At 42.0% G+C, this 22,844-nt stretch overlaps 1 protein-coding gene across 1 annotated transcript in view; it reads left to right on the plus strand.

Annotated features, from left to right (window-relative positions):
• ZNF382 (zinc finger protein 382) overlaps positions 1-12,010 on the plus strand; it is a 180,781-nt gene extending 168,771 nt beyond the window's left edge. Inside the window, exons 8-10 of the mRNA XM_063614142.1 lie at positions 4,174-4,269; positions 9,103-9,225; positions 10,601-12,010. Coding sequence (XP_063470212.1) covers positions 4,174-4,269; positions 9,103-9,178 — 172 coding nt within the window. The 3' untranslated portion in view covers positions 9,179-9,225; positions 10,601-12,010. The remainder of the gene's footprint in view (positions 1-4,173; positions 4,270-9,102; positions 9,226-10,600) is intronic.
• The last annotated feature ends 10,834 nt before the right edge of the window (positions 12,011-22,844 follow it).

Consider the following 22,844-nt stretch of genomic DNA (forward strand, 5'->3'; position numbering starts at 1 on the left):
TTTGGCTTAGGATTGTCTTGGCTATGCAGGCTCTTTTTTGGTTCCATACGAACTTTAAAGTAGTCTTTTCCAATTCTGTGAAGAAAGTCATTGGTAGCTTGATGGGGATGGCATTGAATCTATAAATTATCTTGGGCAATATGACCATTTTCATGATATTGATTCTTCCTATCCATGAGCATGGAATGTTCTTTCATTTGTTTGTGTTCTCTTTTATGTCGTTGAGCAGTGGTTTGCAGTTGTCCTTGAAGAGGTCCTTCACATCCCTTGTAAGTTGGTTTCCTAGGTATTTTATTCTCTTTGTAGCAATTGTGAACGGGAGTTCACTCATTATTTGGCTCTCTGTTTGTCTATTATTGGTGTAGAGGAATGCTTGTGATTTTTGCACATTGATTTTGTATCCTGAGACTTTGCTGAAGTTGCTTGTCAGCTTATGGAGATTTTGGGCTAAGATGATGGGGTTTTCTAAACATACAATCATGTCATCTGCAAACAGGGACAATTTGACTTCCTCTTTTCCTAATTGAATACTGTTTATTTCCTTCTCTTACCTGATTGCCCTGGCCAAAACTTCCAACACTATGTTGAATAGGAGTGGTGAGAGAAGGCATCCTTGTTTTGGGCTAGTTTTCAAAGGGAATGCTTCCCATTTTTGTCCATTCAGTATGATATTGGCTGTGGGTTTGTCATAAATAGCTCTCATTATTTTGAGATATGTTCCATCAATACCTAGTTTATTGAGAGTTTTTAGCATAAAGGGGTGTTGAATTTTGTTGAAGGCCTCTTCTGCATCTATTGAGATAATCATGTGGTTTTTGTCATTGGTTCTGTTTATGTGATGGATTATGTTTATTGATTTGCATGTGTTGAACCAGCCTTGCATCCCAGGGATGAAGCTGACTTGATCATGGTGGATAAGCTTTTTGATGTGCTGCTCAATTCAGTTTGCCAGTATTTTACTGAGGATTTTCACATTGATGTTCATCAGGGATATTGGTCTAAAATTCTCTTTTTTTGTTGTGTATCTGCCAGGCTTTGGTATCAGGATGATGCTGGCCTGATAAAATGAGTCAGGAAGGATTCCCTCTTTTTCTTTTTTTTTTTTTTTTTTTTTTTTTGAGACGGAGTCTTGCTCTGTCGCCCAGGCTGGAGTGCAGTGGCGCAGTCTCGGCTCACTGCAAGCTCCGCCTCCCGGGTTCACGCCATTCTCCTGCCTCAGCCTCTCTGAGTAGCTGGGACTACAGGCGCCCGCCACCACGCCCGGCTTATTTTTATTTTTTTTTTTTGTACATTTAGTAGAGACAGGGTTTCACCGTGGTCTCGATCTCCTGACCTCGTGATCCGCCCGCCTCGGCCTCCCAAAGTGCTGAGATTACAAGCGTGAGCCACCGCGCCCGGCCTGATTCCCTCTTTTTCTATTGATTGGAATCATTTCAGAAGGAATGGTACCAGCTCCTCTTTGTACCTCTGATAGAATTTGGCTGTGATTCTATCTGGTCCTGGACTTTTTTTGGTTGTTAGGCTATCACTTATTGCCTCAATTTCAGGACCTGTTATTAGTCTATTCAGAGATTGAACTTCTTTCTGGTTTAGTCTTGGGAGGGTGTATGTGTCCAGGAATTTATCCATTTCTTCTAGATTTTCTAGTTTATTTGCCTAGAGGTGTTTATAGTATTCTCTGATGGTAGTTTGTATTTCTGTGGGATTGGTGGTGATATCCCCTTTGTCATTTCTTATTGTGTCTATTTGATTCTTCTCTCTTTTCTTCTTTATTAGTCTTGCTAGCTGTCTATCTATTTTGTTGATCTTTTCCAAAAAGCAGCTCCTGGATTCATTTTTTGAAGGGTTTTTTTTTTTGTCTCTATCTCCTTCAGTTCTACTCTGATCTTAGTTATTTCTTGCCTTCTGCTAGCTTTTGAATTTGTTTGCTCTTGCTTCTCTAGTTCTTGTAATTGTGATGTTAGGGTGTCAATTTTAGATCTTTCCTGCTTTCTCTTGTGGGCATTTAGTGCTATAAATTTCCCTCTACACACTGCTTTAAATGTGTCTCAGAGATTCTGTTATGTTGTGTCTTTGTTCTCATTGGTTTCAAAGAACATCTTTATTTCTGCCTTCATTTTGTTATGTACCCAATAGTCATTCAGGAGCAGGTTTTTCAGTTTCCATGTAGTTGTGTGGTTTTGAGTGAGTTTCTTAATCCTGAGTTTTAATTTCATTGCACTGTGGTCTGAGAGACAGTTTGTTGTGATTTCTGTTGTTTTACATTTGCTGAAGAGGGCTTTACTTCCAATTATGTGGTCAATTTTAGAATAAGTATGATGTGGTGCTAAGAAGAATGTATATTCTGTTGATTTTGGGTGGAGATTTCTATAGGTGTCTATTAGGTCCACTTGGTGCAGAGCTGAGTTCAAGTCCTGGATATCCTTGTTATCCTTCTGTCTCGTTGATCTGTCTAATATTGACAGTGGGGTGTTAAAGTCTCCTATTATTATTGTGTGGGAGTCTAAGTCTCTTTGTAGGTTTCTAAGGACTTGCTTTATGAATTTGGGTGCTCCTGTATTGGGTGCATCTATATTTAGGATAATTAGCTCTTCTTGTTGAATCCCCTTACCATTATGTAATGGCCTTCTTTGTCTCTTTTAATCTTTGTTGGTTTAAAGTCTGTTTTATCAGAGACTAGGACTGCAACCCCTGCTTTTTTTCCTTCTAACAGTCAGGTCCCTCAGCTGCAGGTCTGTTGGAGTTTGCTGGAGGTCTATTCCAGACCCTGTTTACCTGGGTATCATCAGCAGAGCCTGCAGAACAGCAAATATTGCAGAACAGCAAATATTGCTGCCTGATCCTTCCTCTGGAAGCTTTGTCCCAGAGGGGCCTGTATGAGGTGTCTGTTGGCCCCTACTGGGAGGTATCTCTTAGTCAGGCTACACAGGGGTCAGGGACCCACTTGAAGAGGCAGTCTGTCTGTTCTCAGAGCTCAAACACCATGCTGGGATAACCACTGCTCTCTTCAGAGCTATAAGACAGGAGCATTTAAGTCTGCAGAAGTTGTCTGCTGCCCTTTGTTCTGCTCCTGCCCCCAGAGGTGGAGTCTAGAAAGGCAGTGGGCCTTGCTGAGCTTTGGTGGTCTCTGCCCAGTTCAAGCTTCCTGGCAGCTTTGTTTACCTACTCAAGCCTCAGCAATGGTGGACACCCCTCTCCCTGCCAGGCTGCAGCCTTGCAGGTCGATCTCAGACTGCTGTGCTGGCAGTGAGCAAGGCTCTGTGGGCATGGGACCTGCTGACCCAGGCATGGGAGGGAATCCCCTGGTCTGCTGGTTGCTAAGACTGTGGGACAAGTGCAATATTTTGGCGGGAGTGTACCATTCCTCCAGGTACAGTCTGTCATGGCTTCCCTTGGTTAGGAAAAGGAAATCCCCTGACCCGTTGTGCTTCCCGGGTGAGGTGTGATGCCCTGCCCTGCTTCAGCTCACCCTCTGTGGGCTGCACCCACTGTCCAACCAGTCCCAATGAGATGAACAAGTTACCTTAGTTGGAAATGCAGAAATCATCCGTCTTCTGCATCAATCTTGCCGGGAGCTGCAGACCGGAGCTGTTCCTATTCAGCCATCTTGGAAGCCTCTGACAATTTCCATCTTTGAACTGGAAATTTAATCCATTTATACTTATTGTAATTACTGATATATCTGTTTTTATTGTTTTGGTTATTATTTCACTTTGTTCCAATTTTTGTGTTTTTTAAAATATGCTTTTTACTTAAGAAAATAGACATCTATATCTTCCCCTAATCAAGGTAAGAATTCTACATACTCTCAGAATCATAAAATTCTCTTCCTGTTTTTCTCCATCCCAATTCTACCATGTCAATATTATCTATAAATTTAATTATAACTTATTTGGATAAAAGACATAGTCACAGATTCTTAATGCTCAGGTTTTTGGTTTTGCTTTTGTTTTTGTTTTTAATCTGGATAGCAATAATCACAATAATTTTGTATTTTGTTTAATGCTGAATTCATTTAACTTTTGTATCTAACAAACATTTAAAAACATATACAATAATTTAAAGAATATTTTGTAACACACTTAAATCTACTAATGTATCAGCAACAGGGATTTAATTAGTTTTTGTTGTTGTTGCTGTTATCCTGTTATTTCTTCCTTCTTGGTTTTATAGCTTCTGCAAACAAGCTTCTCTTACTCTATGTCTCCACCAAATGAGGTACTTCTGCATCTACTTCTGCTCACAGAACTGCATAGGTGGTCCACCAAGGTGAGAAGATTCCTACTGTGTCACCAGAGTATCTCTGGTTTTTGTGTTTAGACAATGGATAATTTAATTTGTTGATGTTATGGAAGACACAGTGGATAAACGGGACAACATTTTAGAAGAGTTGGTCCAGAGCCTGAGCAGTTAAGCAGTGGCTGAACTGTCTCTGCTTTAGAAGGGTTTATGAACTTGAGAGGGAAAACACTGCAGTAGATTGCAAAGGATCTAACTGAAATTTAGTATTTCCTTAAGTTATAAATACAGTGTATTAGCTGTTGCTGCATAAAAAATAATCACAAACATCTTAGTTGCATACAAAAACAAGCCTTCCTTTCTTTCTCTCTCTCTCTCTCTTTCTTTCCTTCCTTCCTTCCTTCCTTTCTCTCTCTCTTTCTTTCTTTCTTTCTTTCTCTCTCTCTCTCTTTCTTTCTTTCTTTTTTTGCCTCACTGTCACCCAAGCTAGAGTGCAGGGGTGCAATCTCGGCTCACTGCAACCTCTGCCTTGTGGGTTCCAGCGATTCTCCTGCCTCAGCCTCCTGAGTAGCTGGGATTACAGGTACCACCACGCCAGTCCTTCTTTCTTATGCATCTATGTATAGGTTGGCTGGAATAGCTCTTCAGATCTCAGGTAGTCTTCTTCATGCATTGAGGAACTGTTTAATCTAGAGTGGGCTCAGCTGGTTGATTCTGTCTTTCACTGCAGTTTTGTAGGTTGGCTAGGCAGTTCTGTGCCAAGTATCTTTCATACTCCTTAGATCAGTGGGCCAGTCTGGGCATGCTTTTCCCATGGTAAAGAAAAATACATTAAGAGCCATGAAAAAAACATGAGGCATCTTAAGGCCTAGGCTCAGAACTGGCATGTGATCACTTCTGCCCATATTTATTTGGCCAAAGCAAGTCACATGGCTGGGTCCAAAGCCTGGGGTTGGAGGAGTACATTCTACATTTGCAGGAGGAATTACCAAGTCACAAAGTAAAAAGTATGAATACAAAGCCAAAACTATGGAGACAGTAAACGAATCAATGCTTGCCAGTGGAGTGAAGGTGGTGGGGGAAAGATGAACAGGCAGAGCACAAGGGTTGTTAGGGCAGTAAAAATACTCTGTATGATGCTATAATGGTGGATATATGTTGTTATACATTAGTTCAAACCCAGAGAACATACAACAGCAAGGGTGAACCCTAATGTAAACAATGAACTTGGGTGATTATGATGTGTCAATGTAGGTGCTTTGATTGTAACAAATGTACCTCTCTGGTGGGGGATGTTGATAATGGGGGAAACTATACATATGTGGGGGCATGGAGTATATGGAATATCTTCCTTTTGAGTTTCTGTGAACCCAAAACTGCTCTAAAAAAATAAAGTTTTCTGGCCCAGCATGGTGGCTCACACCTATAATCCCAGTATTTTGGGAGGCCAAGGAGGGTGAATTGCTTGAGCCCAGGAGTTCAAGACCAGTCTGGGAAACATGGCTAAACCCTGTCTCTAAAAAAAAGAAAAAAAAATTAGCTGAGTGTAGTGGCACACACCTGTAATCCTAGCTACTCAGGAGGCTGAGGTGGGAGGATTGCTTGAGCACAGGAGGCTGAGGCTGCAGTGAACTGTCATCATGTCACTGTACTCTAGCCTGGGCAATAGTGAGACCCTGTCTCAAAAAATATAAAATAAGATAAAGTCTTTACAAAATCCAAAATGTGTGAATCAAGAAGCAGTGAAAAACTGGGGATACTAATTGAGTTTTCCACAAGAACAAACCATAGAAGTTTAGGCAGTATCAATGGCTTTGCTGCCAATAGAAATCAAAGATATTGCGATATCACATTATAGTTGTTTCAGATGTCTCAAAATATTATTTTTGCTAATCACAACATTGATATTGAGGTTGTTATTAAACCTGCGGTTAGACTGCCACAGATCAAGGTCTACCTGTCTGCAGATACTCAGTGATATAGTTGGTCAACAGTTGGGCAGCTCTCTGTCTAGGGGTTATTTGAGCGCCAAACACTGAGGTCAACCTAGATGTCTATGTTGCTCTCTAGTATTCTTTTATCAGTATGTGAAGATTTGTTTATTGCTATATGGAAAGAGGTAAGATAAGGACCATCCCAAAGTTTTAAGTTCCTATTCAAATGAAGACCAACAGTCTTCATTTACACTGCTATCTTTAAAAAATAAAATTTAACTTTAACTTGCCTATGCCTTTGTAATCTTTTATTTTACATATTTAAAAACATTATTCTGACAAGGCATTTCGTAAGCTTCACCCAAGCACCAAAGGGTCCCATGACACAAAGGGTCGAAAAAGCCTCTACTCTATACACTTATTATCACCTAGCTCTTCTTAGAGACATGTTCTTTACACAAACCAGCCTGCTACAGCTGTGTTATAGGCTGTTGAGCCAGAGTATTCAGTGGGCAGGAACATGGCCTGACTCCTTACTGGACACACAGTGTGAGACATACCTAAGGGAAAATAAATCTGGCAGAAGAGTGAATAGTTGTAGAGGCTGTGTGGTCTTCTTCCCCACCCTCACAGACAGATTCTCTTGCAGAGATAATCTTATAAGTTTCGGGCTTTTTTTTTTTTTTTTTTGCCTAAAGTTTTTCTTTTAACAGACTGGTGTCAGAAATGGGATCTGAGGTAGAACCTTAGTGACTCCCAGGAGGACCAAGTGGCCAAATGAAGGTACCCACTAGGCCCAACTATGCCCATTGATCTCTTGTAGCAACTGAGATTGTGATTGAATTCTCTTTCAGATTTCAAGTTCCACAAACTTGTATTTTGAACTTTCTGAGTTTATTTGGACATCTTAAAATTTGGACTGGGCTTGGAAGTCGTGACAGAAATAGGACTGGTTTCTGTAGGGAGGCCTTAGGTGTCTGACTGGGTCAGACAGAAACTGAACTGGGTTCAGTAGGTAGGTGAGGTTACCATAAGACAGAGGATCATAGGTTCCTCTGGATCCAAGGAGTCTAGGACTGCTGCATCTGGAACTCCAGCCAATTTAATGTATAAGAACTCTGGACCCAGAACTGTACTTTTCTAAAAAGAAAAAAAAAAAAAGGATAAACCTTACCAAAGGTAACCTAGAGTTACAGTGGTCACAGTGGGAAAGTTTTAACCCAGACAAAATTGTTCACTTGTTCACTTGTGAGCTGCATTAGAAAAGAGGATTCAAAATGCTTCAGAAACAAAGGAATCCTTTTTTTTTTTAAACTGGTACTCAGAGCCTTCCAAAAGATTAAATGAATACAAAATTGCCACTCTAAAAGACTCTTTACAAAAGGTGAACAGGCACGTCTTTAGAGTAGCTATAACAACTGTAAGGACCAAGAAGATCTCCTTGTATATATTTTAAACCAAAACCAAAGAGTCCCAAATGAAAGAACCCTGTGCCCTAAGACATTTGCCTTTGTTATAAACAGCTAGGCCATTGGAAAAGAAAGTATCAATTTTTACACCAGGCATCTGACGGACCCATTCCTTTTGGCTTGGACTGATTCCCGACTAGAGGAAGCCTCCAAAGGCTTCACTCCTGAGACAATAATCAACTAATCTCTCAAAAATTAAAAAAATAGAATATTTCAGGCCGGGCACGGTGGCTCACGCTTGTAATCCCAGCACTTTGGGAGGCCGAGGCAGGCGGATCACGAGGTCAGGAGATCGAGACCACGGTGAAACCCCGTCTCTACTAAAAAATACAAAAAAAAATTAGCCGGGCGTGGTGGCGGGCGCCTGTAGTCCCAGCTACTCGGAGAGGCTGAGGCAGGAGAATGGCGTGAACCCGGGAGGCGGAGCTTGCAGTGAGCCGAGATTGTGCCACTGCACTCCAGCCTGGGTGACAGAGCAAGACTCCGTCTCAAAAAAAAAAAAAAAAAGTTAAAAAAAAAATAGAATATTTCTTTGGTAGGGATTTAAAATCAAGTCTTAAAGATCCTCACGTCTAATTGACTATTTCCAGAAAAATACTTGTAAGAATTATTGGTCTCTGTTTTTTTCTATTTGATCTGATGGAAACCTCTCTCTCTGTTGGGAACTTCTCAGTTGATTAAAACCCCTCTTCTCAAACCCCTGCTGACTATATGATCTGCCAACCCTGTCCACCTCTTTCTTGTCATGATCTTTGGTATGCCCCAAAACTCTTTCCTGGAAAACAACAACAACAACAACAACGAGAAGACAACTGATTGGTTTGTCATTCAATCTGGAAAACAAACAAACAAACAAGAAAATAACAAACCAGTCTCTAACAAAAAGGCAAGATTAGAAGTATTCATGTTGAGTCCAGGCATACAAAATGCTTGTCCTAGCCTTCCATGGGCTCCACCCACTCAATATTCTAGTGAAAAGACACAAACTTTGTTTTTGGGAAAGAATGGATAGGCCCTTGGAAGAATAGATGGTGGTTTGTGACAAAGTCAGTCTATGATGGACTTCTGGCCTCCTCTCCTGTGATTTTGGGATTTTCTACATGGACCCTTCGGAAGTTTCCATCTGGAAACTTCTTCTTGTAGAGAGAGAGATATTAAACTAATTGGTCTTATTTTATGTATTAAATTATATGGGAAGCGTTGTCAAATAAGTAATGCTAAACCTCCATTGAATTATATTTGTATGATTATTTTATTAATACGTGCTTCAGAAATTCTATGAAATTCATAGAAATCTAATAGCCCTGGTATAACACTAGCAGTCTTAATTCTAGTTATTATCTTAAAATGTTGTATGCAGCAATAACCAAATTTCCTTGTCAATTGCATAATCATTGTAATTAACTCTCATTAGATCTTTAAAAATGGCCACTTAAATTGTATGTTTTTGTCATTCACAGAAGGATAATTGTTTACTCTGGTATCTTCCTAAGAAACTGTACACTTACATTGTTTTGTCTTCAAGGAGATTCATAGGACTCTAACAAGTTTCTGATAACTTTAAGATCATACCATTAAACTAGGTAAGAATTTCCAGAACTCTAATGAAGAATCTGGTTCATAAAACTGCTAATCCCACATCAAGCAGAACAATAATTAATTAAATGCCAAGGAAATTCTTTGGCAGATTTTCATGCTAAATCAGCCAGTACTGAAATTGTTGTGATATGCAATTTAAATGAACACCATATGACTGATCCAAGTCAAATTATATCTCTGATAATATTTATTTATTTATTTGAGATGGAGTCTTGCTCTGTTGCCCAAGGCTAGAGTACAGTGGCACCGGTTTTCGCTCACTGCAACCTCCGCCTCCTGGGTTCAAGTGATGCTCCTGCCTCAGCCTCCTGAGTAGCTGGGGTTATAGGCGCATGCCACTATGCCTGGCTAATTTTGTATTTTTAGTAGAGATAGGGTTTCACCATGTTGGCCAGGCTGGTCTTGAACTCCTGGCCTCAAGTTATCTGCCTGCCTCAGCCTCCCAAAGTGCTGGGATTACAGGCCTGAGCCACAGTGTCCAGCCTGATAATCTATTTAATAAACAGTGCTGTGTACCTGAATTGGAGAAACAAAATTGGTATTTAAGAGGATGTAAATCCAATATTAAGCATTATCTACTGGAGAGCTTGGATGGCCATCTGGTCCTTCCTGAGTCCTTAAAGCTTTCGTTATTAAAAGTTCTGCACTCTATAACTCATCATGGAGTAGACAAAATGATCCAAACTGTGGAAAATTATTGGTGTGGTGACTGTTCAAAAATTGCTAAAATGGTTTATAACCAATGTTTGGTCTGCCAATTCCATAATCCCAAGAAGACAATAAAACATTCAGGTGGTAAATTTCTGCTACCTGATGGGTCATTTGAACATTTATAAAGGGATTTTATCCATTTGTCACCTTCCATGGGATATGAATATGTTCTTGCAATGGTCTGTGTTCTCTGGTCGCATAGAGGCTTTCTATACAGGAAGGCCAATATTATAACAGTAGCTAAAAGATTATCAGAAATGTGTTTCCTTTATATTCCTGGAGAAATCTGCAGCAATAGAGGTACCCATTTTGCTAGAAAAGTTATAAAGCAAATAAGGTGTTATGAACACAATGGCATTATCATTGTCCCTATTACCCTTGGTCTTCTGGAAAGGTTGAATGGAAAAATGGCATCTTAAAACTGAAATTGGGAAAGTTAACTAAATAGATTGGATTGCCTTAGCTAAAGGTATTACTATTGGCCTTGATGGCAATCAGGTCCACCCCCAGTGGAAAACATACATTGATCCCTTATGAAATAGTCAATGGAAGGTCTATGCCCCTAATAATAGGACCTCTCCGTCTCCTAAACTCTGATATGACTAAATGCTTCAGGGTTTTAATTTTTAAAGCAAAGTGTATTTTCAGCAGGTAAAGGAAGATTTTCATGATTCACTGACTGAGGACAATCAAATTCTTCACAACCTAGAACCTAGACATTGGGTCTTTGGAAAGGACATCAGAGAAAGACTGCCATTAAGCTCCATTGGAAGAGACCATATCAAGTTCTTTTCTGCAGCAAACCATCAGGGTCTCAAGTCTTGGATCTACGTCTCTCAACCCAAAAGAGCTCCTCCGGACTCCTGGAACTGTATATCTATTGGAGACTCTAAGGTAAAGCTGAGCAGCGAAGATTTCCCCCAGAAGCAGATGGCATCTGTTTCAACAGCTTTCCTAAGACTGTGGATCAAGACTTCTCTGCCATCATGAAAGTTTTATCTTTTCCCTTTCTTTCCAATTTCCTGCTGTCCCAGTCCCTTCCTTTTACTTATAGGAAAATCCAGGGGGCCATAATCTGTGGATGGCTTTAGCTAAGTCTTCTGCTGTAGTAAAAAAACAGAGCAATTGTTGGGTTTATGAAGATAAGCTAGTTTCTACTGAGGAAAGATTTCAATGGCATTCCTGGGGGCTCACTCTTGGTACTAGTGGGGTACTGGTAATATGGAATTTGAAAGTAACTCATAAATTGAGAAAAATCTTGGGTTTGACCAACCAGTCCCCCCAGAGGTTCAGGTGAGTAGAAGTCATCTTCTGAAAACACTTAATAAAACATCATGCAGCTTTAGATGCTGTTTCTTTAGACACTGCCACCAAATACATAAAGGAAATTTCTCCGAGGAAAGAAACATATGACATGTTTATAGGAGCAGCAAGCCATTGGTTTTCAGGTAAGCTTGGCTCTTCCAAGGTGTTCTAACCTTTATGCTCTTCTAATGGGTCTCCAGATTACTATGACTTGTGTTAACAAGATAATGACAACATTGGATACCTCTTTAAATCAGCAAACTGCAGTTCTTAATCATTATCACCTCCTGAACAAAGACTATGACCAACAGTACTCAAATGCTTTTGAGCTGCCTATAAGGGAGGAGGCCACCCCTCATATTGTCTTATGCCCAATTTCTGCCTCCAAATAAAGAAGAAGTAAAAACTAAAAGGCAGAAATGAAATCCACAAGCAGACAGCCCAGCGCCACACCCTGGGCCTGGTAGTTAAAGATCGATGCCTGACCTAATCAGTTATGTTATCTATAGATTACAGACATTGTATAGGAAAGCACTGTGAAAATCCCTGTCCTGTTTTGTTCCGATCTAATTACCGGTGCATGCAGCCCCCAGTCATGTACCCCCGGCTTGCTCAATCGATCACGACCCTCTCAAGCAGACCCCCTTAGAGTTGTGGGCCCTTAAAAGGGGCAGGAATTGCTCACTCAGGGAGCTCGGCTCTTGAGGCAGGAGTCTTGCCAATGTTCCCGGCCGAATAAACTGCTTCCTTCAACTCGGTGGCTGAGGGGTTTTGTCTGTGTCTTGTCCTGCTACACCTATATTGCCTGAACTTTGATTTGGATCAAATTGATTTGGTTTGCAGAGGCTCCTGTTAGGGGATACACCTCAGGTTTTTGATATTTTTGGTATTGTCCTGCTGATAGTCATCATAATAGGTCCCCTGGTGTACCATATCCTCTCAAGTCTTAAATATTTGTATGCAGCCATCCACTGAGTGTCGAATGGTCTCACTTTGAGTAGATCATCAAGAACATAAAGAATTATTCAACTGATGTGATGTCATGACTTGTGAATTTCATGCTGAGACCAAATAAGTTTGTTTATGATGGTGACAGAGAGTGGTATCAATGCCCCAGGTTTTGAGAGGTGGCATCGTTAAACTAAATATGGGGGGATTGTTAAACTAAATTTGACCTGAGAATGCCTCCATACCTGGGTCCTTACTAATGAAACGCAATGTAACTTAGTACTCACACTAACTGAAAACCTAACTTAGGCATATACTTTTGTCACAAATGAGTCTCAGCCAATCACAGCAGCTGAACTTCAGTCAGTCACAGGCAGCCAACTCAAAAGACCATGTTCACATAAGGCAAATGCTGAATAAGGCAAACACCAGCTGTAATCAATGGAGTTCTGTACCTCACTTCCATCTTCGTTCATTAAGTGCTATCTGACCACGTTGCAGGCCAAAGTTTCTCTGAACCTGTTCTAGTTTTGAGGGCTGCCCAATTCGTGAATTGTTCTTTGTTCAATTAGACCCTGTTAAATTTAATTTGTCTGAAGTTTTCCTTTTAACAACTGAAGCATGCAGCAGGTCTGACATCATTAGGCAATTGCAATTCTATTTCCTGCAGAGCTAAGACTCTGCCTCCTGCCTGATTCTCAAAGCAGAGCTCCAGGGAGCAGCAACACTAATTGTATAGGGCTGGCACACTAGAGAAAACCGATTTGCTACCCCAGCTTTAGGGCTTTTTCTAACTTCCCTCCAAAAGGAAATATACTAGTGCCCTGCTCACTCCCTGAGGTACCGTCTTCGCTAAGGTATGGTGCTTGTTCATGGATTAATGTGTTTTCCCTCCAGGTATATGTTTCTATTTAAAATGCAGAGAGTGTTTTAATGTGGAGGAGTGACCCTAATGATAGAAGTTTTAATAAATCAAATGAGCGGAAAGGCAAGACAATATAACAAAAAGAGCACCAGTTTTGGCATAGCAGGCACTCAATAAACGTAAGTTCCACTTCTTTCCCTGTGCTGAGTGTCTCCTAATTACCTAGCACTATGGTACATGCCCAAGAAACCCTAAGATATAAACTTTTTGTTTAAGAAGGCTTTATTTGTACTGATGAGATGATATGGGAAAATATTTTCTTTTTCTCTAAATACTATTATGTTGTAGGCAGCAGACCGGCCAATACAATTAATTTAAACTTTGGAAAGAAAAGAAAAAGCCAGTCATCTGCTATGTAGTCTATGCAGTCCCAAAACAGCAGCTGAGTTTTTTCACAGAACTCTTCTGGGTATTGGAAGGCAGACTAAATACTTTAGTTGCTGCCCAGCAACAAGAAGATGGAAAACACATCTTTTGATTAATTAAAAGCAAAAGGTTGGAACTACTTACCTTTCCATTCTTTAATTAACAAAGCCCACAGGCCACATACGGAAGTAATAACACTCATTATGTTGTGATGAAGGACTGTGATGAGGAGTTAAGTCAGATGGGACTCCAGGCACGATTCCTTTCAAGGCTTCCCCAAGACGTGCCCCGAATGTAGACAGATCCTTACTTGTTGAAGAACCGTATCTCGCCAGTGCTGGCATATGCTTCTTCAGAGAGTGCATTCCCTTTTGCAAGGGAAAGAAAAGTCCTTAAAACAAAAGGTTATATTTTAATTAAGCCTAGGCATCCTTTCTGCAATTTCCTTTATTGAAAGAATACCTCCTTTGATTTGTATCTGTTGGTGTTAGTCTTTGGAACAAAAAAAGATTGATCCCTTCCAGGCAGAACTGTCCCATCTGAATGATCAAAAGCCTTGCTAGCTGACATACAAACCAACAAATTATTTTCTTTTTGTCCCTTAAATCTCCCAGGAAGCACCTTTTGAAAGATAGTCTTCATTCCCCAGGCTTTGCTCACCATCCTTCATGCCAGTGGGTGGTCTCAAGGAATTTGAGGAAATGGCAAACACTCATTCTACCTGCAGGTGGAAGCCTGACCTCCCGCCTTTCAACTTCCTCCAGAATCCTTGGAGGGTTTTTTCTTTCTGTGTCACCAAGGCACCGCTGAAATTTGTTAGTCAAATAGCTTTCTACCCATGAGGAAAGTGAGCTTTGATATGTATTTGCTTCTCATTCAACTATAGCAGCACCAGTTAAGATGCTGCCACCACATGAATGTAAACAAAAAATAAAACAGCAGGCTCAGTTTTCATTCTAAAGTCCACTGTCTGATGGGAATAAGAAATAACTCAATAGCATTAGTATGGAACATTGGGTGTCAGGATTTTTGCCCTCATTTCCCATCTTTTTTTTTTTTGGAAATTAAATTCAGTACCTCTATTATCTTTAAGAATCAGGGATAGTGATATTTTTCCCCCAAGAAAGAAAATAAGGGCCTATAAAAATGCTCTTTTTAATGCTCTCAAGGGGAAATGCTGAATTGAGAAGCAATTGGGTTTTCTAGAAGTCCAACAAATGTACTTTTTAAAGTGGCTCTCTGATGGAATACCTATAGAAAATCCTTGCTTCTTCACTTGAAGGTTTGCATTCACCAAGTCTGATTGTGTAACAGAGGTTAACCTTTTTAAATTAAATGAATTCTAAACAAAGTTTTACTTATATTTCCATTTTTGCTTTTTAAGAATGGAGTGATTGAGTCTTTTTAGGAAATGTATACATTTTGTGGCTAACTTTGCATGCCACATTGCAGCATGCTGTAAGGTTTATAGCTCTTGAAATACCATGTTAGCAGTAGGAATGCTGACGCTTCTATGATTACAGTGGTCCAACTGCAATGCTATAACCTCTGTCACTGAAAAACCTCATGCTGCTAAAACCTTGAAGATGATCTGAATTGTAGTTGGTTTTAAAACTAGCTGTAGGCAATCCCATTACTGGGCATATATCCAAAGGAATATAAATCATTCTATTATAGAAATACATGCACACATATGTTCATTGCAGCACTATTCACAATAGCAAAGACATGGAATCAACCCAAATGCCCAACAATGATAGACTGGATAAAGAAAATGGGGTACATATACACCATGGAATACTATGCAGGCATAAAAGGAATGAGATCATGTTGTTTGCAGGGACGTGGATGGAGCTGGAAGCCATTATCCTCAGCAAACTCACAAAGGAACAGAAAGCCAAATACTATGTGTTGTCACTTATAAGTGGGAGCTGAACAATGAGAACACGTGGACACATGGGGGAAACAACACACACTGGGGCCTGTCAGGGGAGGGGTGTTTGGGGAGGGAAAGCATTGGGAAGAATAGCTAATACATATTGGGCTTAATACCTGGGTGATGGTAAGGGAGAAAACCACCCCTCATATTGTCTTATGCCCAGTTTCTGCCTCCAAAGAAAGAAGAAGTAAAAACTAAAAGGCAGAAATGGAATCCACAGGTAGACAGCCCAGCACCACGCCCTGGGCCTGGTATTCAAAAATCAACCCCTGACCTAACTGCTTGGGTTATCTATAGATTTCAGACATTGTGTGGAAAAGCATCATGAAAATCCCTGTCCTGTTCTGTTCCTTTCCGATTACCGGTGCATGCAGCCCCCAGTCACGTACTCCCTGCTTGCTCAATTGATCACGACCCTCTCACGCAGACCCTCTTAGAGTTGTAAGCCCTTAAAAGGGACAGGAATTGCTCACTCAGGGAGCTCGGTTTTTGAGATGGGAGTCCACCGATGCTCCCAGCTGAATAAAGCCCTTCCTTCTTTAACTCAGTGTCTGAGGGGTTTTGTCTGTGGCTCATCCTGCTACAATGGGATGATCTGTGCAGTGAACTGCTGTGGCACACATTTACCTATGTAACAAACCTGCACATCCTGCCTATGTGCCCTGGAACTGAAAATAAAAGTCGATTAAAAAAAAAAAAAACTAGCTATAGGAAACCATCCCAAATTCAATGGTGTCAATGCCTGTTTTCCTCAACTTGGTTTAGCTGCAGGTATGGAAACCTCCCAGATATACTTTCTGCTTCTTTTAGCTCTTGAGACACTCTGGTAGGATGTGAGGAGCACTATCTCAGGCAAGAGGCAGGTGGGATCTGAAACTTGAAATCCCTCATTAAATCTAGTATCTTTCGTGTGTAATGTGAGCCTGGGCTGAGACGCCCCAATACAAGTCACCACTAAGTCTTTCCTGGTTTATTGGTATTACCTTCTATTAAATCTTCCCAAATTTACTCCGACACTCCTCCAGTTCATTTTCACACAGCATGCAGAGTGATCTTTCCAAAATGGCAACCTGATTATGTCTTCTTGTGAGAAGCATATGCCAAGACAGGATTAGATATGCAAGGAATTTGTTGGGGAGGGAGGAGAGGGAGCTGAAGGAGATGAGGAAAGACTTCACTCAGAGATGCTGGTTAGACTTCTGTGAGGGAGAGAGGGAAGGAAGGAAGAAAGGAAGATTGGATAGGAAGAGTCTCAAGCTGCAGTGTAGTTCTAAAAATGTTTCATGTTCCTAATTCTAGTTTCATCTCAAATCTCTCCATCAGCTTCTGAGCTCCAGCTTTGTTGGTGATGTTTCAATTCTTGGAACTCTCCACACTCCATCTGACCCTAGGGTCTTTGCACATCTTTTTTTTTTTTTTTTTTTTTTTTTTTCTGAGATGGAGTCTTGCTCTGTCACCTAGGCTGGAGTGCAGTGGCACAATCTCGGCTCACTGCTACCTCTACCTCCTGGGTTCGAGCAATTCTCTTGCCTCAGTCTCTGAGTAGCTGGGATTACAGGCATGTGCCACCACACCTGGCTAATTTTTGTATTTTTAGTAGAGATGGGGTTTCACCATGTTGGCCAGGCTGGTCTTGAACTCCTGACCTCAGATGATCTGCACTCCTCAGCCTCCCAAAGTGCTGGGATTACAGGCATGAGCCATCTTATTTTATTTGACTGGAATACTTTCCTCTTCAACTCTCAAAGACAAATAACAACTAGTCCCTGCCTTCAGTGAGTTTTCAGTTTATACTGTTAGTTCTCAACCTTGGTTGCCTATTAGAATCACATGGGGAGCTTTAGAAAATTCTGATGTCTAGGCCACTGTCCAAATAAATTAAATCAGATACGCTTGGGATAGTAGGCTTCAGTAGGTTTTAAAGTTCAACAGGAATTTTGCAAGAAGAAATATGATTAGCAGCCAAATGAATCATACCCCTATCATGTGGCTACAGGAATTTGGAATTTGGAGAACAGAGAGATTGCTTGATGCAGATTGTTATTGGAAAGCTTTTCCTGAGGTCTTGAAATTTAAGCTGAGGTAAAAGAGTTGACAGGTTTGAAATAATCTGAGAAAACATGAAAGGTATATGTGGGAAGCATAAAGCATGTTAACTGGATAGGTGAGAGGGCAAGACTCTTAAGGTTCTTGGAAGGAATGGCCTGGGTTTGCGTAGGAGAGCATTTGGGAGAAAAGGATGGGAAATTGGATTGTAGCTCATTATGGGAAACCTTAAATTCAAAGTGTGGCTTTGGGACTCCTGTAAGCTATGTAGAGACCTGAACAAGTTTTGAATTGATGAGGGTTTATCAGCCAAGGTTTTTTGGTCATAAGTAACAGAAACCAATTCTTGTTAACCTAAAAGAAAAAAAAAAGATCAAAAGGTTACAGGAGTGGTGAGCACTGGCTATTGGAAAGTAGAAGAACCAAGTCTCAAAGGACTAATATGAGGGCCATACCAGAGAGAGCTACAGGACAGAAGCCAATGGACAGTCTTGTTAGGGCACCACTGAGAAGGTGACCTTTCAGATACTGCAGTACAGCCAAGGCTCTTTGTAGACCAGGAGCTATAACAGAAAGCTATAATTGAAGAAGTAATCTACTAGCTGTGTGTCCTTGGTCAAGTTATTTAACCACTCTGTGCCTTAGCCTTCTCATCTGCAAAATGGGAATAACGTGCCTGCCTCAGAAGAATGCTGTGAAATTTGGAGGCATTAATATACATAAAGCATTTAGAAAACTGTCTGGAAATCAGTGAGTGTTATAGAAGTATTAAATATTATCCCATGTGAAATATATCATACCTTAATGTAGTTAAGCTTTTGCCAGCATTGTCCAATAGAAAACTATTGAACACTTAAAAAGTGGCCAGTGCAACACATGAAATAAATATAAATTTTATTTCATTTAAATTTAAATAGCCAGACATGGCTAGTCACTATTATATTGGACAGTATAGATCTAGATAAATCATTTTTATGCTACTGTTTTTTAAAATTACCTTTAGTGTATAGTATTTTGTTAGCAAATTCCTTGAAGATTCCAAGTCTCTCTTGTTTGTTGCTGTATCTTTGATGCTTAGAGTTTGTGTTCAGTAAATAATTGTTTAAGAAACAGCTGAATACTTCAATCTTATGTTGACTCTGAAATGTAGATCTGCAGCCTCCTTCTCTTTCACAGAAACCTGTCTTATTTCAAAGGAATATGTAAGCATTTCTCTTCTGAGGAGCCAGCCTTACAGAGCGGTAGAAAGAAGTCTTCTTATAAACAGAGACTTGGTTGTTTTGTTCACTGCTATATCTCTAGAAGTTAGACAAGGACCTATCTTATAGAAAGTTTCCAATAACTATTTATTGAGTAAGAATGAACGAGCAGCCAATGTCCTATATAGGAAAACCTCTCTCCTTGATTCCGTGGTGAATTATTTCTTTAAAGGTGATAATCAGTAGTTATAGCCAGCATATATTGATTGTTGCTCTACCAACTGGTTCCTCTGTGCTCTTTCCCAGTCTTATCTCATTTAAACCTCACATCAACCCTTCAAGGTGAGGGAACTGAGGCACAAAGAGGCTAAGTAATTGCTCAAGTCATCACAGCTGGTGAGAGCAGAGCCAAGGTTTGATTCAGGAAGTCTAACTTTCAAGCCCAGACCGAACTATCTCATGACGATGAATGCCAATGCATTACATTGTCTGGCCATGGTAAGCACTAAAAGTGCTTTCTTCCTTTTTTCTTCTTTTGCTCCTCCCTCTCATCTTTTCTCCTCTTTATCTTCCCAGTCTCATCCTAGGGCTCCACTCTGCACATTTCAGAATTGAGTGTTCCTGTGGTGTAGCCCATTTCCTGGACTTCTGCTGGGAAAGGTGTGTGATCTGATCCCCTTCCTCCTGTTCTCTCTGGCTGTATTATGAACACATGTTGCAAGGTCTCATGAAAGAGGGTGCATTCCAGAGTCCCCACTTTAGATTAGACAGAGCAAATATTTACTACCCCCATTCTAAGTTGAAATGAAGTGTATTGATCTTTCAATGATTCTTCTATCTCCTTCCATTTTCAAGCATTTCCTGTGAATGTTAGAGGATGTCCTGCCACTCAGCAGCCATTATCTTTACCTTGACAGATCTAAATTTGGAGGGTGAGGAGTGAAATTGAGGGGTGGAGATAGCATAGAAAAAAAAAAATAAAAAGCTTAAATAGGTCACAAAATTTTGGCCCAGGAAATTTACAAATCTCAAGCAAGTTACGTAAATCAAAAGAAAGGAAGTATTGTTTCAGCACATAATGGACTGATTGAGAGAAAAGCCAAATAAATTGAGTGTCAAAGCATTTTATAAAACTTCTCTTCACTAAGGCCCCTTTAAAGGGAAAGTGTGTAGCTCCCTCGTTCTCCAGGTAGTGAAACTCTGCCAACAAGCAGTCGCTGTGTCCAAATCTCTGAGCCCAGTTCAGCTTCCTGCCACCTAACAACTGGATTTCACACTCTGTTGGAATGAAATCTAGAAAAGAGAGACCATAAAATTCTGTATTCTCCAGTGAAATGGCAGTGTTTTGAGTCCACAGCAGTGAAATCATTGCTTTGGGTTATCTGCTAATTCCTTTGGCTAAACATTAAGCCTGGAAAGTCATCAATTACAGAAGAGAAGGGGCTTTAGTGAGACATAAAAATAAATAGTAACAGAGAAGTTGAACAGGCATGAGGCAAAGCTCTCCAGAGCCTAGGATGCTGCTTCTATGTAGTAGCCAACTCTGGCCTGTAAAATCCAGTAATCAATCGTATGAGATGTGGAGGAAATACCAGGCCAAGGATTCATCAATGCCATGTGTATATTGCCACGTAAGAGTCAACAGTTTGGGAAGTGGATGAAGCTATTTTCTGGCTGGACTGGTTTGTGGACAAAAACTTTTTGTTCAAGTTGGACTATTCAAGGAGGGAAGAATCACCCTTTAGACTTCCCCTTGTGATGATGGGCTCAGAGAGACTGTGAGTTGGTGGATTTGGCACATGAAAGGTTTATCCTTCATGCCTTCCCACTAGCTACCTCAAGACTAAAGTACTCCACAATTTGAGCAATAGAACCAAGGAGACACAAACACTTCCTGGCAGGAACTTCTAGGCTTTTTCAAACTCTCCAGAGATCATAGGAGGAAGGGAACATGAGAGAGTAGTGGAGCCATCCAAGAATGTGTTAAAGGGGCCTCAAAGTTCAGCATGAAAAAAATGTTAAGGGTGACAATTAACTAAGAGGAAAATGAGTTCTAGATTCCATGAACTACTCATTGAACTAAAACTGGTTTGCTCTCTTGGAGCTAATGACTAGAGGATGATCTAGGAAGTCAGAACATATTGTGATTCTACGGCCTCCCATCGTCTGGGAGGTGAGGAGCGCCTCTGCCCGGCCGCCCCGTCCGGGAAGAAGTGAGGAGCGCCTCTGCCCGGCCGCCCCGTCCGGGAAGAAGTGAGGAGCGCCTCTGCCCGGCTGCCCCCGTCCGGGAAGAAGTGAGGAGCGCCTCTGCCCGGCTGCCCCGTCTGGGAAGTGAGGAGCGCCTCTGCCCGGCCGCCCCGTCCGGGAAGAAATGAGGAGCGCCTCTGCCCGGGTGCCCCGTCCGGGAAGAAGTGAGGAGCGCCTCTGCCCGGCCGCCCCATCCGGGAAGAAGTGAGGAGCGCCTCTGCCCGGCCACCCATCGTCTGGGAAGTGAGGTGCGCCTCTGCCCGGCCACCCACCGTCTGGGAAGTGAGGAGCGCCTCTGCCCGGCCGCCCCGTCTGGGAAGTGAGGAGCGCCTCTGCCCGGCCGCCCTGTCTGGGAAGTGAGGAGGGCCTCTGCCCGGACGCCCCGTCTGGGAAGTGAGCAGCGCCTCTGCCCGGCCGCCCCGTCCGGGAAGAAGTGAGGAGCGCCTCTGCCCGGCCGCCCCGTCCGGGAAGAAGTGAGGAGCGCCTCTGCCCGGGCGCCCCGTCCGGGAAGAAGTGGGGAGCGCCTCTGCCCGGCCGCCCCGTCCGGGAAGAAGTGAGGAGCGCCTCTGCCCGGCCGCCCCGTCCGGGAAGAAGTGAGGAGCGCCTCTGCCCGGCCGCCCCGTTGGGAAGAAGTGAGGAGCGCCTCTGCCCGGCTGCCCCGTCCGGGAAGAAGTGAGGAGCGCCTCTGCCCGGCTGCCCCGTCTGGGAGGTGAGGAGCGCCTCTGCCCGGCCACCCATCGTCTGGGAGGTGAGGAGCGCCTCTTCCCGGCCACCCATCGTCTGGGAGGTGAGGAGCGCCTCTGCCCGGCCGCCCATCGTCTGGAAAGTGAGGAGCGCCTCTGCCCGGCTGCCCCATCTGGGAAGTGAGGAGTGCCTCTGCCCGGCCACCCATCGTCTGGGAGGTGAGGAGCGCCTCTGCCCGGCCACCCATTGTCCGGGAAGTGGGGAGCGCCTCTGCCCGACCACCCATCGTCTGGGAAGTGAGGAGCGCCTCTGCCCGGTCACCTATCGTCTGGGAAGAAGTGAGGAGCGTCTCTGCCTGGCCGCCCCGTCTGGGAAGTGAGGAGCCCCTTGCCCGGCCGCCCCGTGTCTGGGTAGAAGTGAGGAGCTCCTCTGCCTGGCCGCTCCGTCTGGGAGGTCTACCACGGAGGCCAGAAGCAATGTGGGGGCTGGACGTGGTGGCTCACGCCTGTGGTCCCGGCACTCTGGGGGGCGAGGCGGGTTGATCACTTCGGGCTAGGAGTTCGAGACCAGTCTGGCCAACTTGGTGAAACATGAAGAATACAACAGACAAACCAAGCAACCAACTCAATGACAACAAAACAGGTCTACCCTGGAGTCATACTCTAATTTTTTCTATTTTCCTCCCTTTCTGATCCTTTATCCCACTTTCTTTTTCTTCCTCTTCCTTCTCCCTCTTCTTTGTCAAATAGAGGATTGAGTTATTATCACTGATCCATATAAAGTTCCTCTCTCATTTATTTTAACTCCCACCCCCATTTCTATTCCCCGACTTCCCATGTGCAACCTTCCTAATATGTTTGATACGCATCTTTTTGTTTGTATGTATTTTTAGAAAGTGATTATTGTTTTTGTATGCAAAAAAAATTAAAAAAAAAAAAAATTTGGACAAATTTTCATTTTTATTTTATTTTTATTTTTATGGGTATATATTAGGTGCCTATACTTATGGGGTACATGAGATATTTTGATACCAACATACAATGTATAATAATCACATCAAGGTAAATGGGGTATCTATGACCTCAAGCATTTATCCTCTCTTTGTGATATAAACATTCCAATTATACTCTTTTTGTTATTTTTAAAAGTATCATAAACTATATTTGACCATAATCACCCTGTTGTGCTATTAAATACAAGATCTTATTCATATTATCTAACTATATTTGTGTA

The sequence above is a fragment of the Symphalangus syndactylus genome, chromosome 13, assembly GCF_028878055.3.
Source record: "Symphalangus syndactylus isolate Jambi chromosome 13, NHGRI_mSymSyn1-v2.1_pri, whole genome shotgun sequence".
Taxonomy (NCBI): Eukaryota; Metazoa; Chordata; class Mammalia; order Primates; family Hylobatidae; genus Symphalangus; species Symphalangus syndactylus.